Genomic DNA, 18,898 nt, shown 5'->3' with positions numbered 1-18,898 from the left:
TTATTTTAAAGTTTGTGGCGAATAATCATTCTACACTGTTAAAACTTTTGGAGGATCTTCAGTTTGAAACTATGAAGGGACCTCTTAAGATTATTTTAAGAACCTTCAAGGAACCTTTTTCTTCGAAAAATCTTTTTTGAAAGTTCCCTATGGTGGAGGAGGTTGTGAAAATGTACATTGTACAAAAAAGGAAGAGGCAGTGGCATAAACTGACAAAAAAGGAATTACATTTTCATTTTACTGTTAAACCAACCCATAGATATAGTATTTAGTTTTAATAGGCCAGTCAGATCTAAGATAACATTAACATTTTTTAACATTTAGTGAACACTGAAGGTGCCTTCATTTTGTTATGTTCTTTCTAACGGTGGGTAAATACTTTTATATGTATAAATGATCATGCCTAGGAGCCAAGAAAATCAGCTAATATTTACCTTCCATGTGAAATTGATATTGAACACATTGATTTCTGTGCTCCACTATTAGTGTTGAGTGTCAGTCTTTAAATTACATGGCAAGTGGCAATTATTGGAGCCCAGGTACTGTGCAGCATTAGAAAGGCAGTAGAGCACAAATAATTGATAATGTTTTTAGAATTGTCTATAATTTTGATCAATGTGGGGTCTCAAAAGATGACCTTGGATTTGGATGTGATTTAGGTTAGGTTAGGGTGGCTGGAACCAGCTACAGGTACACATTTTTAATGTCAGGAAAGTAAAAGTAAAGAAAACTTTTTATACATTAAACAGGAAAATCTATTAATACTATCCATGGTGTATTAAAAAAAAACTGAGGAACTACAGTGGAGGAAAAAAGTATTTGACCCCTCACTGACTTTAAAAGTTTTAATACAAAAAATAAATGAAACATCTCATAATTTTATGCCAGCTTTATTTTAACAGTGACATATAGAATATCAAAAGAAAAACTGAGAAAATTACATGAAATGAGAAATTAAAATTAACTTGAATTTCATTGAAGGAAATAAGTATTTGACCCCCTTATAAAACATCATTTAATACTTGTTGGCAAGCACAGCAGACGTTTCTTGTAGGTTTGCACACACTTCAGGGGTCATTTTGGCCCACTCCTCTCTGCAGACCATCTCCAAATCCTTAAGGTTTTTAGGCGTGCATTTGGAAACGCGAAGCTTTAGCTCTTTACATAGATTTTCTATGGGATTGAGGTCAGGAGACTGGCTAGGCCATTCCATGACATTGATATGCTTCTTATGGAGCCACTCCTTTGTTTCCTTAGCTGTATGGTTTGGGGAAGACCCATCAACGACCCATTTGCGATACATGGCTCCGTTCATCTTCCCGTCAATGCGGTAAAGTTGGCCTGTGCCCTTAAAAGAAAAACACCCCCAAAACATAATACTTCCATCACCATGCTTGACGGTGGGGATGGTGTTCTTAGGGTCATATTCTGTATTTTTCTTCCTCCAAACACGTCGAGTTGAGTTGAGGCCAAAGAGCTCAATTTTGGTCTCATCTGACCACAGCACCTTCTCCCAGTCTTGGGAGAACCAAAACAATTTTGTCCCGGACAGCTTTAGACAGCTCTTTAGTCTTGCCCATGATGGAGATGTTGGAGTGTCACAGAGTCTCTTGGCTGGTGGCCTTTTGCACAGGTAACAATTTGGGACAAGTGTCTCTCATGCAGGTAACGACTTCACTGAGATTAGGTGTGTCAGTGGTCTGTGGGAGCCAACATTAGTCATGTTTTTTAGGGGATCAAATACTTAGTTCCCTCAATGAAATGCAAATTATTTTTCAATATTATTTCATTTTCTAGATTTTCTTTTTGATATTCCATCTCTCACTGTAATGAGGCTACCATAAAAATCATAGACGGTTTAATTAATTATTTGTGTACAAACTTTCAAAATCAGTGGGGTATCAAATACTTATTTCCTCCACTGTATATGAGTATCTCATATTTGATGTAAAATACCTTCACAGCATTATATATCATATTTGTTTAAAACTGTATCCAATATTTTCCTGTTGGGAATGAGATATTCAAATAAAAAATGTTTTATTTGCACTGGTTTCCACTAGCGTTGGAAATGAGTCTATTCTCTATGTGTGCCCTCTTTAGAGTGCTGTTTGCTTTTGTTTGATTTCTGGCCAAACTATCACTTGAAGGAGATTACCGGACCTTCTTATGCTTTACAGTATTGAACACACAGACATTGTAACGCATCGAGTATATTGCAGATGGATGTCTGAAGTATTTTCGAGTTCTTTTGCTTAGTGGCCACCTGCCATGGACAGACAGTTGGCCAAATGTACCGGTTAAGCAAAAACGGCGCTAATGAGTGCAATAACATCACCTGAATCATGTTGCGCAGCAGCTGCAGCACAGATGCTGACTAAATGACATTTTAAGTTACAGTTTAATGACTAAATGACAATTATAGTTACAGACTAATGACTAAGCAGCAGTCTAAATGGCAGTGCACTTGTTCTGACCTATGACCTTGTTTTAACTGTTAGGTGACATGATAACAGGAAACAAGCCTGGAGATGGACACTACGCCAGGGCGGACTTCCCAGGTGAGTGCACAAGGGTGTATGGCCTCTTTAAGTAAGGCTGGCTGAGCTTAGGACACGATTATAAGACTTTTTTAGATTTTTGAATCCAAATCAGATACTCTGAAGCACGATGTGGGAGTGTTTTAATATACAGCCCTTCTGATCTGAGATCCAGTACTACAATGAGACGATTCTAGACTAACACATCCAGTTCTCACCTGAATTGCCTAGAGTACTCAGAGGCTCACTTTAATTTTTGGACATAAATGATTCACTACAGAGACCATGTAAAGCCCTGCAGCATCACTAGTACACAGAACTGGGCAGCCTGGGTGCATTAGAAAAGCATCCTTTATGCTCCAGAGAAGGTCAGACTACTCCAAATGGTAAGGATGTCTTATTTCTAGACAAAGGAGCACAGCTTGTTCAGACTTTAAATTCAGCAGGTGATTCTGCTACCTGTTAAACTCTTTGTGGAAAGGAAGACCCATTCCCTTCTGTTTTTATTATAGTCATATTGTTACTATAAATCAACACTGTTTCAACTCCAGATTGTTTGGTCTGATATGATTTGATCCCCAGAACCCTCCCTCTTCTACCTTTAATTGCCGTTTGTACCTCAATTTACTCAGATTGTCTTTGTAAAAAAAAATAACAATAATAATATGGACTGGCTGCTCCTCACAATGAGTTTTTGTTATTTTAAAATTGACCTACAATCACAATATCTTTAAGATATATAATAATATATAATGTATAATAGTATTATAATGTATTATGTTTTATATATATGTAAAATATGTATTATTATGTGATCTTCACCTTTGAACTATGAACAATTTTGGAGTTTAATTTAATTTATTTACTGTTTCATAATTTAATGTTTACAGCTTTGTGAGTTTCTATTATTTTAAACCGTATTGATAGAAACACAACAAAAATAAATTCCATTCCCTGCCAACTTAATTCTTATTTAAATCATAAACATAGCTGCTACACTGTATCTTACCTCTACATCTGTTTTTCAGTCTGATTGACTGAACCACTTTTAAAGCTCCTGTAAAAGCGTGTGTATTATTATTACGTTAATTTGGGCGGCAGTTGTGGTGTTTGCCATGACGCTTAATCCAAACACATCACAATTAGTCTATAGAATATATCAGTTAATCAGAAGAGTGCATCTATGTGCATCAAGACGTATGTGTGACTGAACATCTCTGAAAACATCATTAAAACAATTTCGGCTTACTTTCAGGTTCATGGAGGTAGTGCTTTGTTCACAACAGCTAATGCAAATGAGGGAAAATTGCAAACAGTAAAACAGGCCAGTAATCCTTGTTAATGAATAAGCAAATGTGTTGCTGCTGTTTCCTGTTAACATTATTGTAAATAAGGTGATGTGTTTGATGAATCTGGCTCAAATTGTTTTAATGAAGTTGTCCTACTTTAGGTTTTAAGTATTTTGGACTACTTTAAGCTCATGATTGGTTTGTTAATGCTCAATGAATGCCATGTATATTCATTAATTTACCTTTACCTTGATGGCTACATTTACTGTTGCAATAACTTACTTTATTCCACTACTAATATCACCAATAGTGTAGCCCTTCCTTATTATTAACAACATTAGTATGCTGCTAACCTCTACTTTTCGTATTCATATATGTGTATGTGTGTCTGTGTGTGTCTATGTGTATGTGTAGAAGAGAAGCCTGAGGTGTCAGAGGTGGCACGAGGACTTTACATCCCTTGTCCCGACCACTTCAAAAACTACTGCGTACACGGAGACTGTGAATATCCCAATATGCTCTCCACACCATCGTGCAGGTACGCACACACACGCTCCGGGTGGGCACACACACACACTTCTGAAGCCAGCCCAGCATCTTCAGTCAAGCTAAAGTTATGAGATGCAGCCCGTGGGCTCCCCCTGCTGTTCACTTTTATTATCGACCAGAAAAGTGAACAAAAGAGATTAGACAGAATCAGCGGAGAGCGAGGGAAGGTGCTGTTACAGAGGGAAAAAAAAACAGGGCCGGCAAAGTGGAATGAGTAAGTAGGGGAAATGAGATACAGGGGTAGAGAGAGAGCACAGAAGGAGGCAGAACAAAGGAAGGAGTGAGGTAAGGAGAGAGAGGGAGGTGAGTAGAGTGAGAGTGAAGAATATAGAGAGAAAGGTGAGAGAGGAGTAGGAGGAAGAGAGAGCGAGAGAGAGTGTTTAGGTCTGACAGGTGCACTGAAGACTCAGCAGGTGTTTCTCAGCAACGACCTCCCGAGAGAGAACAGAATAGAGGAGTATGTGTGTGTGTGTGTGTGTGTGTGTGTGTGTGTGTGTGTGTGTGTGTCAATTTCAGAGTCACTGAACAGGATGTAGGTATTTACTAAAGCATGCTTGTTGTCCACTTCACAGAGAAGGATACTCACTTACACACACAACCATGAGTGTAATAATGCAATGTCATTTAATGTAATAATAATCAAACCAATGTGACATCACAACGAAAAGATTGCATTGTAGAGCTGTTTTATTAATTGTGACATAAAATATATGATGTGCAGTCATATCAGAATATTATGACCATCTACCTAATGGTGGAAATAACCACCCTTGGCTCAGATGACACTAAAGAGGCATGGACTGTATTAGGTGACAGAAGATGGTCATTATAGAGGTCCACAGTGATACATCAATTGCTCTATACAACTCGTCTAAGTCGCATCGCCTAAGTTGCATCCATTTCCTGTAAAAAAAAATTTGTGGACTCTGACTACAACTGACTGGTGTGCTCGCCTACTTGTATAAGTAGCAAATCCTGCCACATCAAAAGAGTATCAAGTTGTGAATCCCTACACACAGCACACATACAGGAGCACATACTTACTTATATACTTATTTATGGACTTTCTCAGAACATATCAAAGCTTTGGCGACATATCTCATTCAAACTGAAGTCACAGCTCCAGAGAAATTGGGGGGGGGGGGGGTCAACCCTCTAAACATTGGATAGGACAAGGTTAAAGGTTCTTAGACTAATGCAGAGTGTAGAGTAGAGTGTTTGAAGTTCTTAGTGATGGAGCTTGTAGTGTGAGCTCCTCAGGGAAAAAACGCTCAGGAAATGTGGCATGAGCAACCAACTCAACATGGCAAATGGGTTAAAGATGAGTGTTTGAATAAAACATCCTAAAATATCCATATACATGAGAATAAAATAAGTCTCGTGCTTACCACTGCCATGGTTGTGTTTGGAGCTTTTGAGTAAATATTCATGGCATCTTTTTAATCTGTGCTGGTCATTCGCAATGTATGGACCCAGAAAATAAAGAAGAAACTTGTAGTTTTGTTCCGTTGGTCCAGACCAAGCAAGAAAGTGATTTTAGTCCTGATTTGCTTCACGTTCATGCTGACCCAAATGAAAAAAGGTGACGTATGATGCACGGATAACAGAGGGCTGCAAGTAGAGGTCTGCATAAGATTTGTTTGAATCTAACCAAAGCTGATAAATATATACTTACACCTACAAAATGCTATATTTTGTGTTCTCTACATTATTAGTAGAAACAACAACTTGTGCTGATTTCTCAGATCTAACATTTGACATTATATGAGTGTGCAAGGATGAGAAAAAAACATAAGAGCAAGCTAAAGTTTGCTGGAGAAAACCTGGACAAAGACCAGGGCTTCTGGAACAATGTGCTTTGGACAGATGAATCCCTGATATGTTTTTTGCCAGCAAGGGTTTCCTTCTTGCACACCTCCCATGGCAATCAAACTTGTGCTGTCTCTTTCTGATGGCAGATGCCGTACTTTGACATCAACTGTGGCCAGAGCTACCTGTAAATCCCATAGTGACATTTTTGTTGGAACTGTTGGAGACGTATTTACACATTTTGCAGTCTGCCATTGGGTTGGACCTACTGACTGACTTGAAAATCTGAAAACATGCAGACTATCCCGGGAAGCCAACTATTTTAATTGAGTTCTACTGCCAAGAACAGTAGTCAAATATCCAACCAGAACTCTGCCAGAAGCTTGTTGATGGCTACCAAAAGTATCTGGTCCAGGTCCAACTTGCTAAAAGACATTTATCTAAATATTGAGATTGCAGTGTGTATAGTTTTGACCTGTATGTATAATTTGTTTAGCCTGAGTTGATTCCAGGAAGCCCTCAAAGGATTGTTGTACCAAAATACTGTTAATGCCCCAGATAGCCCAATAGAAGTCCAATATTGCCATGGCATTTATGTCCATGATGAGGGTATGAAAACGTCCCTCCACAACTGTAAAAACAGGTTACAGGTGACTGGCAGTGTGAACAGTACATCGGTTCTGAGATTCTGAAAGTTGGCAGAATAGGTGTGGGGGTGTTTCAAAAATATTTACAGACCACCTACAATTGTGATAGGAAATTGTATGAATTTGATTTGACGGGATATCCCTTTCTGAATTGTGATTTCACCTTTTTCCTTATCTCTGTCCGTGCAGCTGTCACTCAGGCTTCAGTGGCCCACAGTGTGACACCAAGGAGTATAACGTGCTATATGTGGTGCCGGGTTCCGGAAAACTCCGCTACGTCCTCATCGCCTCCATCATCGGAGCGCTGCAGGTGGCCATCATCTGTGTGGTGGTGCTGTGTATCACCCGGTAGGTCCAGACATTAAACTACATGCACACTCAAATGCATTGGTAATTTAAAGCACTTTTCTTAAAGTCTTTATGTTTTTATACTCATAAGCATGCTGTCTTTGTTTTTCAGGAAGATATTAAGTAGAACACTGTGTCTGTCTTGCATTTTTACTTTATAACTAAAATTGAAAACCTTTTAGCTTTTAGCTCTGATTTTTCAAACAAAAATATAACTTTTCAGAATTTATGAATAACTAAGTGGCTAGCACTACAGTGCTCAGAGTGTACAATGCTCAATTATAGACATACTTTTCTGGAGTCAGAACCATGCACAGTGGTGGTGATAGGAAGTTGTGATAGTTGTCTCTGCCTCTCGCCGTGCCTCTCTTATCTGTGCGTCATCTGCCTATCATCTGTTATTGCTGGATTTGTCTGTCTGGCTATGGTTTTGTGCAAAACTGACTCTCAAAATAGACTCTCAAACTAGTCTTCTGCCTCTCCTCGCTCCAGGGGCTTTATAAAGCAGCATTTTTTGCATAGTAGATATTGTGACCACTGGATCCTCTCTCCACCTCTGTAAAAAGCTCATGTCAAAATACAACAATTATATTTTCCAGAAAAGTGTCACTATCATTATAAGGAAAAAGCTGAAAAAATATGCAATTATTAGTAAACAGCAGTTTTATATGAACAAAATCTGTTATTTTTTCTTACTTGAGAAACTGAAAAGTATCAGTAAAAAAATTATTCTAAAAGGTTTCCCTAAACTTGTGCAGTGTTTGTAGACACACAGTCTTCAATAAACCTCTCAATTCTCACCCTATTATGCAGAGAAGGCAGCGCACACACATATCCACACTCAGGTCTTCACAGCGTGACTTTGTGGGAGCGTATTTAGTTCCGGTGGGAGGCTGCTGAATTAACACTCAGCTAAAGGTCAGCAGATAGGGGTGCCTGTGCAGCGATTAAACTTAAATCCCCTCCACTCCCAAATAACCTTCCAAATGAATAACTGGTAGGCTCAAAAACGCACAATACACATACAGCAGAGGACCACAAGGGGGAGCTTTAACTCCCTGATCAATTCGCTGGGTGGACGGACGCAATTGCAGACCTGCCATCTGGAGCAGCCAGAGAATTCCTGGTGGGCCTGTCGATCTGCAGGCAGATTGGGCAAGGCGAGGTCAGCACAAATATAGACAATAGCTGCAGAAATAATGAAAAGTGGGGGGGGGGGGGGGGTAAAGTAAAATATCCTCACAGGGCCTTTGTGAAATGCCCTCCTGTTCTGCTCCTGCACTCCAAAAGACACATATTATAGACTGTGTAGATCCCTTCATCCCTACACTGCATTCTAACACTCTGTTTACACTTGGTTTTAAAAATGTGCCCTGAATCTGTGTGAACACTGCAGGCAATGCAGGCAGCTTTCACAGCACAGCTTTCACAGCCTACATCCATTGCCTGACGTCACAGGAGCTCCAACCATAGCATCGTTAGTATAATTCCCACCTCTTTACTGAAAAACTTTCATCAGAAGATGTAGAAACAAAAAAAAGATATTGTGCAAGCAAGATGAAATGTATGCTGGTAATATAGAGCAACCAGCTAGACAGAGGTGTTACTGTTAAAACATATATGTGCAAAGATCTTTTTTATCATTAAAAAACATCAAATCATTAATGTGACCTGTCCAAAAGTTTGGACACTTTAAGCATTGCAAAGGCTCCACATCTGCACAACTGTCTAAAGATCTGAAATTGAAAGTAATGCATGGCCAAAAGGCAGGGAAAGCTCTAATATGATAATATCCAAGCAGTTTCAGTTTACGGTTTATACAGTATAAATGTCAGTTTAGTGGAACTGGAAGATGAGATCTGGAAGGCCAAGGAAACTCTCAGAGAGAATTACTTACGTGCTGGTAAAACAGGCAAATCAAAAACCCTATATGAATGTCAAATATGAAATTTTGAAAAATTCTGCATTAACAAAACCATAATAATGCATAATAATGTGCCAAACGTGCTGACGGCTGAATTCCTGAATTTGTGTCCAGTTCAAACACTGAATGAGATCACCTCAGACCAAAATCTAAAAGTGACAACAGTGTGATTATTCATGTATTTCATGTATTTATTTTTAAAAATGTGTGTAAAGAAAACCCCCAATCCCCTTATAAAAAAACGTAATCGCCAAATCCTGAAAAGACCTTTATTTATTTGATATTTTTAATGTATATATATTGTATGTGTGTGTGTGTGTGTGTGTGTGTGTGTGTGTGTGTGTGTGTGTGTGTGTACATATCATTATTGCACCACTAGATGGCAGTGCAGGATTAGTGTCTGTGAAAATGAGGGGACTTCTTTATGGACAGGCAAGCTTTTTCTATGTCCTTCAATAAAGCAAAGGCATGGATATCCGCTGGTGTTTGACATGCCCTCTCCTTTTCTCTCTTCCCATTCTGTGCAGAAAGTGCCCACGGACCAACCGAATCAACCGCCAAAAGCAAAACGTCACGCACTACAACTCGGAGAACACCCTGCGCGCCTCCACCCGCCTCATCTAAGCTCCGGGAGCACAGAACCATGGCAAACGTAGGGAACGGAGAGGACGTAGAGACAAAACGCGCGCTCCGGGAGGCGCTGGACCACTCTGCCGCGGGATGGGGAGGGGAGGGTGGGAGGGTGGCGAGGGTGTGGCTGTAGGGGAGGAACGGAGGGGACAACACGCGATGCCTTGCACCTGTGGCACAGGACACTAAACCGAGAGGATATTAGGACACCACGTTAGGACAAGTCCTGCTATTTGGTTATGTATGGGTAATATTTCCAATAGTTTCTTTGTTTGTCTCGATGGGGTCTTTTTCTGTAAATGTAAATAAATAATTTATATCACAAAAAAAAATGATATGGCACTGTATGTTTATAGTGAATGCTGATTTGGGAAGGCTGTGGGGGTTTCCTGGCCCCTACACTTGTCATTCAGCTCCACACAATAAAAAAAGTTTTAGGATATAACTTCATAATGTTCCAGCTCAGTTTGATGGAATAATAAAAAAGCAAAAAAGACAAAACAAAAAAGCTTTTTGTAAAAAAAAAGAAAAAACTGCATTGAAGCTTTATGTGACTTAGACCCATGGGAATACTATCAAATACTGAAGGGGGGGGCAGCTTTAAGGTCAGTACTGAAGAGATCGATCATCTGCAACAACAACAGCATCACTAACTCAAAATGCAGAGCTTCAAGACAAGCAGTTGGTGCCACCGAACCACCCGGTGACTCCACAAGCGTGTAATATCTTCTTTCTTTTAGTTTGTGTTTTATTAATTAGTTTTATTCACACAGTTCAGTGGATCTCTTCTAGATATCACCATGTACTGGTTATGTAGCATTTACAGAGTGTCTAGTGACTCTTAAAAAATAATTTACAGCCTCTCAAATTCTGCATAATGAAATGGTTAAGATGACTTTCCTAAATTAACTGACAATTGTAAATGCATTTGTCAGAAATGTAAATAGCCTGTAGTTGTTTCTATATAATGTTTTTATGACCCACATCTGTCAATGCTCAGTTGTAGGACCCAGTGTCCCAAAAGCATCTAAATGTTAAGATTATCCTTAAGGGGAAATTATAGGATTCATATATATATATATATATTTGTTTTCATAATTAAATGATCAAGAGTCAATCAAAGTGGGTTGGTGTGAAATGTTCCATTCTAGAGAAGCTTAAAAAGTAGGGGTGAAAGGAACCATTAAACTGAGTCTCCAAAAACTCAATCACATAAAGTTCTTAACTAACGATTTAGTTCTGAGTACCCTTTTACTATTTTTAACATTCACTTAGGCTGTTACGGGCAGGTGAACTCAGTAGACTATTGGGCTGGAGTTTGTGGGAAGCCAAGCCATCCTGTGGTTGAGGTGAGCTTAAAGAAGAAGAGTGGAGGTGAGTGTGAAGTTGTTCGTCACAAAGGTGAAGTGAGAAGTGGAGGGTATGTATAGGGCTGAAGAGGAGGAGTTTAAGGCATAGTTCTGCGCCCAAACTTTGGTTATGCCATAACTCCATTTAAACATAATTTGTGGAGAAGGCGTGCAGAGGGTTATACAGCAAAATAGATTTCAAAAGAATTTGTTTTATTATTATCATTTCAAATAAAGCCCAGCAAACACATGAACAGTAAATAAAATTACTATATTGTGTTGTGACCCTTGGTTATCATCATAACTGTAAAGAAATCTAAGTTTGTAAGTTTCTCCAGAATGGGGCATTTCACTCTAAATTATTGTTCACACCTCAACCATTGAAGTATTAAGATTTAGGAATGATTTACAGTACAATTACACTTTACCAATTAAAGTGCCTTAATAATTACTAAACTGTCTGAATTTACAGTTTACATGATGGTAGAGTTTAAGATAAATATGTTTTAGAAAACCTTTTTTGATACGTATTGAATATTAATTGAGTTGCCCCTGGCAGCACAGAAGGGCTGTAATAGCATTACTTTTGTAAAGCTAATACTGTGTACTGCTAAGCTAGTGTTAACAATGTGCTCTGTTTGTGCTTTTATTATGAAATGTGTTTTTATATATTTTAAACACCTTTACTGAAGGTTCTTAAGCTTTAGTAAAGGCAGTGGTGCTATACAGAACCGATAGCTTTAGGTACTGTTTACATCGACTATCAGAATGAAGAAAAAATGTGATCTCAGTAAATTTGAGCATGACAGGATTGTTGGTGCCAGACAGGCTGGTTTGAGTATTTCTAATACTCAGATTTTATACAAGAGTTTTTAGAGATAGTCTAGAGAGTTTACTCAGAAAAGTGCACTAAAAAATACCTCATACCTAAATGAACAGTTGTGGTGAGCAGCATCTCAGAATGCACACCACCATGTCCAAGCTCACCAAAATTGGGCAGCAGGAGATTGGAAAAATGTAGCCTGGTTTGATGAATTTGGATTCCTGCTGACGCACACAGGTGGTAGGGTCAGACTTTTTAACCAACAGCATGAATCCAGGGATCAGACCCTGCATTTTCTTGGCACACTTGGGCACCAACAGTAAAACCCAAAAGGTACTTAATAAATGCAAAGCACTCTAAATCACCACTGTACCTCTAACCAATTCTCTCAGATTTTAAAAACTGGTACCGTCATTCCTGAAGCTCACAGGAACAAGTTGAATTGTATTTGCATGTAGTCAAACACAGAATTGTATTTGTATGCAGTCAAATACAGCAGAGGCTAACCGCACTGTGTTAGCATGTACTAGCCCAACAACTATGGCCACCAAAGGTCAGGAGCAGTGCACAGGCCTCAGGGTTCTGCAGGATTCCTGGCATTCCCAGTCGACAGAAGATCTTCCCGGCGGTTGGAATCCTACCTCTTTCTGTCCTCTGTCCGGGAGGAAAGGTTGAACAGGAAACCTACCCTTCCCTTCCCTGGGACTTGCACCCCCCACCCTTCCCCCCCTCGGTCTTGACATAATGCCCTTTTTCTGTTTATTTGACATCAGAACGCAGCGTTACATAAACTCATAATATGAAAGAATTTGCAGACTCACTGACCTTGCCTCATGATGCTCTCTGCTTCAAAATCGGCAAAGAGGTTTGCCAGCTTTTCTGCTAAACAGCTGAGTTTAAATTCCAGCAATGCATTTAGCTCCTAGCCAGTGTTTTAATGTATGTTGGTAGAGCAATAGAAAAGAATGAGAAGCTCTAACACATGTAGGTAACATTTGTATACATGCAAAAATCCAGAGTTGATAAAAGATTCAGTTGCAGTGTTTTTCTTTGATGAAAGGAAATTCCCACCTGGCTGCTGTCCTTATCTTGAACACTGAAAGCTTTATAGTGCCACAGTCAACGACAAAACTGACTGCAGATTTGTAATTAATCTGTTATAACTGAATCATCATATTGTTTATATTGCTTTTTAATATTATTTATAAAGACTAGACCAACTAAATCTTTATTTTAAAGTATGCATTTTAAAATGAATTAGAAAAGGTGGCAACATGAGTGTCTCAAAATCTAAATACAATACTACAGGTCTATAGCCCAGATACATGAAACTGTGGATGTGTTATATAAAAAGAAAAAATATATAATTATAATATCATTTTCGTTTTCTTTTGTTGACAGATCAGGGATATTTAAGAGTTCTGGTAGTATTAAATGCTTTACAAAGACTAAAGCTGATGAAATAAAAGCTTGCAAAGAAACAAAATGGGCCTTTGAATAAACCCCTGAGGATCACATAACATGCCTGTTTTTGTCAGACTAAAAACTATTTCTATTTCTTTAACAGTTCTTAATTAACTTTATTAACTTTGTTAACTTAACACTTTTTACACAATACAGACATGCCAAAATTCACTGATTTGGTGCTCTTACCTCTGAAGTTGAGTGAAAACTAAATTAACACATAAGGAAATTTTCATACAAGACATAGAAATGAAAAGAACCTTTGTGCTGCATCTGAACACAGCAATCACCTAACAAGCACTAAGCAACACCCTAGCAACAACTTGAAATACATAAGAATCACTTTGCAACACTATGGCACACCCAGTCAGCCACAACATAGCAACATTATAGCAACCACCTGGAAAACCACACCAACCACATAACAACCACTTAGCAACCACTTAGCAACATTATAGCAACCACCTGGAATACCATTCTCTGGGACCAGAACTGTAGAGTGTTGTTCAGAATCTGATCAATACAGTCAGATACGTGTTCAGTTGTTGATTTTCAACAAATCCTCTACAGGAGAACAAACTTGCAGGTGTCCCCACACTTTTGTCTATATAGTTTAATCGCAAGTGTGTATACAGTGTATCACAAAAGTGAGTACACCCCTCACATTTCTTTTCATGGGACAACACTGCCAAAATGACACTTTGACATAATGAAAAGTAGTCTGTGTGTAGCTTATATAACAGTGTAAATTTATTCTTAAGCTGGCAGATACCTTCTGCTTGAGGATGTTCCAAAGATGTTCTATTATGTTTAGGTCTGGAGACATGCTTGGCCAGTCCATCACCTTTACTTTCAGCCTCTTCAATAAAGCAGTGGTCGTCTTAGAGGTGTGTTTGGGGTCATTATCATGTATCAGTATTTCACAGTACATACTGGAGTTTATGTGTCCCTCAACGAAAACTCCCCAACACCTGCTGCACTCATGCAGCCCCAGACCATGGCATTCCCACCACCATGCTTGACTGTAGGCATGACACACTTATCTTTGTACTCCTCACCTAATCTCCACCACACATGCTTGAGACTATCTAAACCAAACAAATTAATCTTGGTCTCATCAGACCATAGGACATGGTTCCAGTAATCCATGTCCTTTGTTGACATGTCTTCAGCAAACTGTTCGCGGGCTTTCTTGTGTACAGACTTCAGAAGAGGCTTCCTTCTGGGGTACAGCCATGCAGACCAATTTGATGTAGTGTTCGGCATATGGTCTAAACACTGACAGGCTGACCCCCCACCTCTTTAATCTCTGCAGCAATGCTGACAGCACTTCTGCGCCTATCTTTCAAAGACAGCATTTGGATGTGACGCTGAGCACGTGCACTTAGCTTCTTTGGACGACCAAAACAAGGTCTGTTCTGAGTGGACTCTTTTAAACCCTGGATGATCTTTGCCACTGTGCTGCAGCTCAGTTTCAGGGTGTTGGCAATCTTCTTGTAGCCTTGGCCATCTTCATGTAGCACAACAATTCGTCTTTTAAGATCCTCAGAGAGTTCTTTGCCATGAGGTGCCATGTTGGAACTTTCCGTGACCAGTATGAGAGAGTGTGAGAGCTGTACTACAAAATTGAACATACTTGCTCCTTATGCACACCTGAGACCTAGTAACACTAGCAAGTCACATGAAAGTTTGGAGGGAAAATGACAAGCAGTGCTCAATTTGGACATTTAGGGGTGTACTCTCTTAGGGGTGTACTCACTTTCGTTGCTGGTGGTTAAAAACATTAATGGCTGTATACTGAGTTATTTTGAGGGAAGAGTAAATTTACACTGTTATATAAGCTACACACAGACTACTTGTCATTGTGTCAAAGTGTCATTTTGGTAGTGTTGTCCCATGAAAAGATATACTTAAATATCTGCAGAAATGTGAGGGGTGTACTCACTTTTGTATATACACTATATAGTGAAGGGCTTTATAGCCCTTTAGCCCATGCCTGGTATTAGGCATGAAAGGTTAATGCTTATCTGCACCATAGAGTCCTAATCTATTTGCAATACTTCTCCACAGGGACTAGAAAAGCTGTGTGGCACTTACAGTAGCTAAATGCCTTTAGTAGAAGGGGTGTCCACAATGCTATAGCGTGACCGTTTCCAGTGCACTATCAAGATACAGATTACACTGTTTCACAGTACAGTGTGTGTGTGTGACAGTCAGACACAAACCTGTTTAACACAGCCATGCAAGTTTTGGCAATTGCAAACATGGCAATTATTAACGACGCAACGGCACACGCTGGCACCATTTCAGACTGCTCTGTGGCAACACGCCTGTTTACACTCTGGAATTTTCCCATGGAAGAGAAACCTGAATGGATCTGTGTGATATGTGTAAACAGGGCGAAACAGACAATAATCACAGCTGCTTGTGTGTGTTGTGGAGGGGGTAAGCTTCAAAATAAGCACACTGTCATGGGGGGGTTACTTCATATAAGCAGAATTTTCCAATAACGTTTGAGGCCAAAAGTGAAGACTGTCCAATGGGGAGGTCCCTGAGTCTTTGATCTATCGGTCAGTCTTGACTTTTAGTTCTCAGGCTCACTGAAAGTTGTGCCATATCTTTTAAGTGTAATTCAGCTTTGAGCATGAGAGGAGTAAAAGATGGTCAGGAAATGAGACTGGAAACTTAATTTTAAACTCACTTATCTGATCATGAGTTGAAGGGGCCCAAAATGTCCTCAGACCGACATGTCCTTCAAATAGTGCAAAGAATAGAAGCAATAAATTATGAAACAGGATGTAATTCTGGTTGTAATCAGAGAGTCAGGCTATTCTGGACTTTTTCAGGCTTCATAACAATTCAGTAAGCTCTGTATTTACTGAAGTGTCAGATAATCGTTGTGGTAAGAGCTTTACCTTTGTAATTGTCGCGCATCTCAGAGAAAATGTATTATATCTTTGGCTTCTAATATTTTACCTTAGCAACCAGAAAGGCAAGTCAGTTCTTAGATGCAGTGCATGCATTTGACCAGCAAGGGGCACAATGCTATGGTGTTCGCCATTACGTTCATATACACCGACCAGCTGTAAAACCACCCTGCCTAACATTGCGTAGGTCCCCCTTGCCTCCAAAACAGCTCTGACCCGTTGGGGCATTGACTCCACAAGCCCTCTGAAGGTGTCCTTGGTGTCCTCTGAGTCCTGTAAATTGTAAGGTGAGGCCTCCATGGTTCACAGCAGTGAGCCTTGGATGTCCTTGAGCCTGTCAATCAATCTTATTCTCTTCATCTGTCAATGGTTTTATTGCTATGGCTGATCAGTATGTATGGGGTCATGTATGTATGCATAAGGAGAAAGAGGGAGAAAGAAGGAGAAAGAGAGAGAAAGGGGAGGGGGGGGGGGCGGATAGGTCAAGGTCTCTCTTCTTTGTTTCCACAATCTCAGCACAGGATGAGAGATTTCACTGTTCAAACCAAGAGACCCACAAAGGAAACATTAGTCCAGTGAATGCCTGTGTGTGTGCGCTCGTAGTGACTGCACCCCAAGATAACAGGGGGGGGGGGGATGGGAGATTCACTCTATACCACAATAACAGATCTGAACAATAATTAAGATACTGTTGATTTGTCCTCAACATTTTATATTTTATAAAAAATAATGAGATTAGACTAGATTCACTGCCTTCTACATGTTTCCCACCAGAGGAAGCAGCATCAAATCAGAGGTAACAGAGTTGACCTGAACATTGGGACAGACATAAAATATATGTTTTAATAACTGAAAGTTGACTTAAAGAAAAGCACAGCAAGACAACTTGGCTGTCTCTGTAGCACCCTTTGCAGCAATGTTTAGAACTTGTGTTGTGTTATAAAATGCCTCGTGACACATTTTTGAACACAAGTACATGCTCCAATGGCCATTTAGAAGTGAGATACACCCCTACAGGTTAATTTGTACACTGGCAGTAATGTAAACTGACAGGTTAAAAAAATTAAAGACCAGTAAAACCAAACTGTACACAAAACAATACCACAAATTAAAAGCATCTCCTCTTCTACAATCACACATTAGGCCATTTTCCAATCCAGTCAGCTAAATCAGACACTAACAAGTCCTGAGATCTGGTTTTGAGTTGCTTAAGTACAAATTGTATTTTTATGACCTGAACCTACACCTCAACCTAAATTTAACCTATTATACTTAAACCTAATTCTACAACTCAACCTAAATCTAAACTTAGCCTACTATACCTAAACCTGATTCCAACGTAAACAGACCTAACCCTTCCCTTCCCCTAAACTTAACTTAACCCTCACCCTCAACCTAACCATAGCAGAATGTGGAAATCTTACCCGTTTTGCAGGATTGTCTGTCCATTAACCCCCTTTTTTAAGCGCCATGAGAAGAAGCTGTGGTGGAGTCCTTCTAGGAAAGTCTGTTCACACAGCAATCATCTTTGCAACACTGCCAGGCAGTTATTTCCAGTCACACAAGACCAAGCTCCTATCTCTCTGAATAGGTAGAGACATACTGGAAACTGAAGGTCAGATTACCATTTCAGAAACATTTGTTCAATCTGATCACATCTGACCAAAACCTTATAAATAGATCTGAGTGTTTGTCTCAGTAATACATTAAAAAAAAATTGATTCTGCGGCTTGTTCTGGCTGCTGCACTCCACATCAAGGTGGGGTTTTCCTACAGGCAAATTTCTTGAGGTGCACTTTAGTGGTATATTAATTAAAGTGTATTAATTGTATTATTTTTCTTTTTGCAACTTCATCAGTTGCAAAATAACTGTGGTTGGTCTTGAGACCACAGCCCAAATTTGTACAGGCAGTGGCCAAGTATAAACACCACTGACTCAAAGACAAGTCTGAGACAACCTGGACAAAAAAAAAAAACAAAACACTGTAGCGCTGCTGCTATGTATTCAAGCTCTTTTCTGCAACCACTCAATGCAGCAATGTTCATTTTAGACTGGAATTCCTTTGCTAATCTAATTTTAAGGTGTTCTGTTTTAGTAGAAAAGGAAGCACCAGGACTTAACACTGTTAACACTTTGGGTCAACAAACGCAAACAAATGCACTTGATTAGTATGGAATCTCACCTAAGACATCTGTGTGCTTGTATAGCAAAGGCCATGCACAGAACTGATTTGTTTTGAGTGTGAGGTAAGAGAGAGCAGGACAGTGTGTGTGTGACAAGTGCTGATTCTGGCATAGAGCCAGGGGCAAGGATGAGCTCATTGTTCAAACATTCATCTCTGCATGCCCAAATGTCAGCGTTGCCCAGTAAGAGCGATAGAAGATGAAAAATATCATTAGAGGTAAGAGGTAAGAATGAAAACACACACACACACACACACACACACACACACACACACACACACACCGTTTCTGCATTGTGTAGGTTAAGGTGTGGTCATTGCATATTGTGTGAACAAACACAACTTTATTATTTCTTGCTGCAAAAGCACAATAACGTTATCTTAGTCATTCTGCTTCTCTCTAGCACACTCTCACA

The 18,898-nt window shown here is 39.5% G+C and overlaps 1 protein-coding gene across 2 annotated transcripts in view; it reads left to right on the top strand.

Moving 5' to 3' along the window:
- tmeff2a (transmembrane protein with EGF-like and two follistatin-like domains 2a) overlaps positions 1–9,816 on the top strand; it is a 132,511-nt gene extending 122,695 nt beyond the window's left edge. For both annotated transcript variants that reach the window (XM_072686497.1, XM_072686496.1), the window contains exons 7-10: positions 2,502–2,561; positions 4,244–4,367; positions 7,024–7,182; positions 9,634–9,816. In XM_072686497.1, coding sequence (XP_072542598.1) covers positions 2,502–2,561; positions 4,244–4,367; positions 7,024–7,182; positions 9,634–9,730 — 440 coding nt within the window. In that variant the 3' untranslated portion in view covers positions 9,731–9,816. The remainder of the gene's footprint in view (positions 1–2,501; positions 2,562–4,243; positions 4,368–7,023; positions 7,183–9,633) is intronic.
- Positions 9,817–18,898: the final 9,082 nt, after the last annotated feature.

Source organism: Salminus brasiliensis, chromosome 8 (assembly GCF_030463535.1).
Source record: "Salminus brasiliensis chromosome 8, fSalBra1.hap2, whole genome shotgun sequence".
Lineage (NCBI taxonomy): Eukaryota > Metazoa > Chordata > Actinopteri > Characiformes > Bryconidae > Salminus > Salminus brasiliensis.
This window is presented reverse-complemented; position numbering and strand designations above follow the sequence as displayed.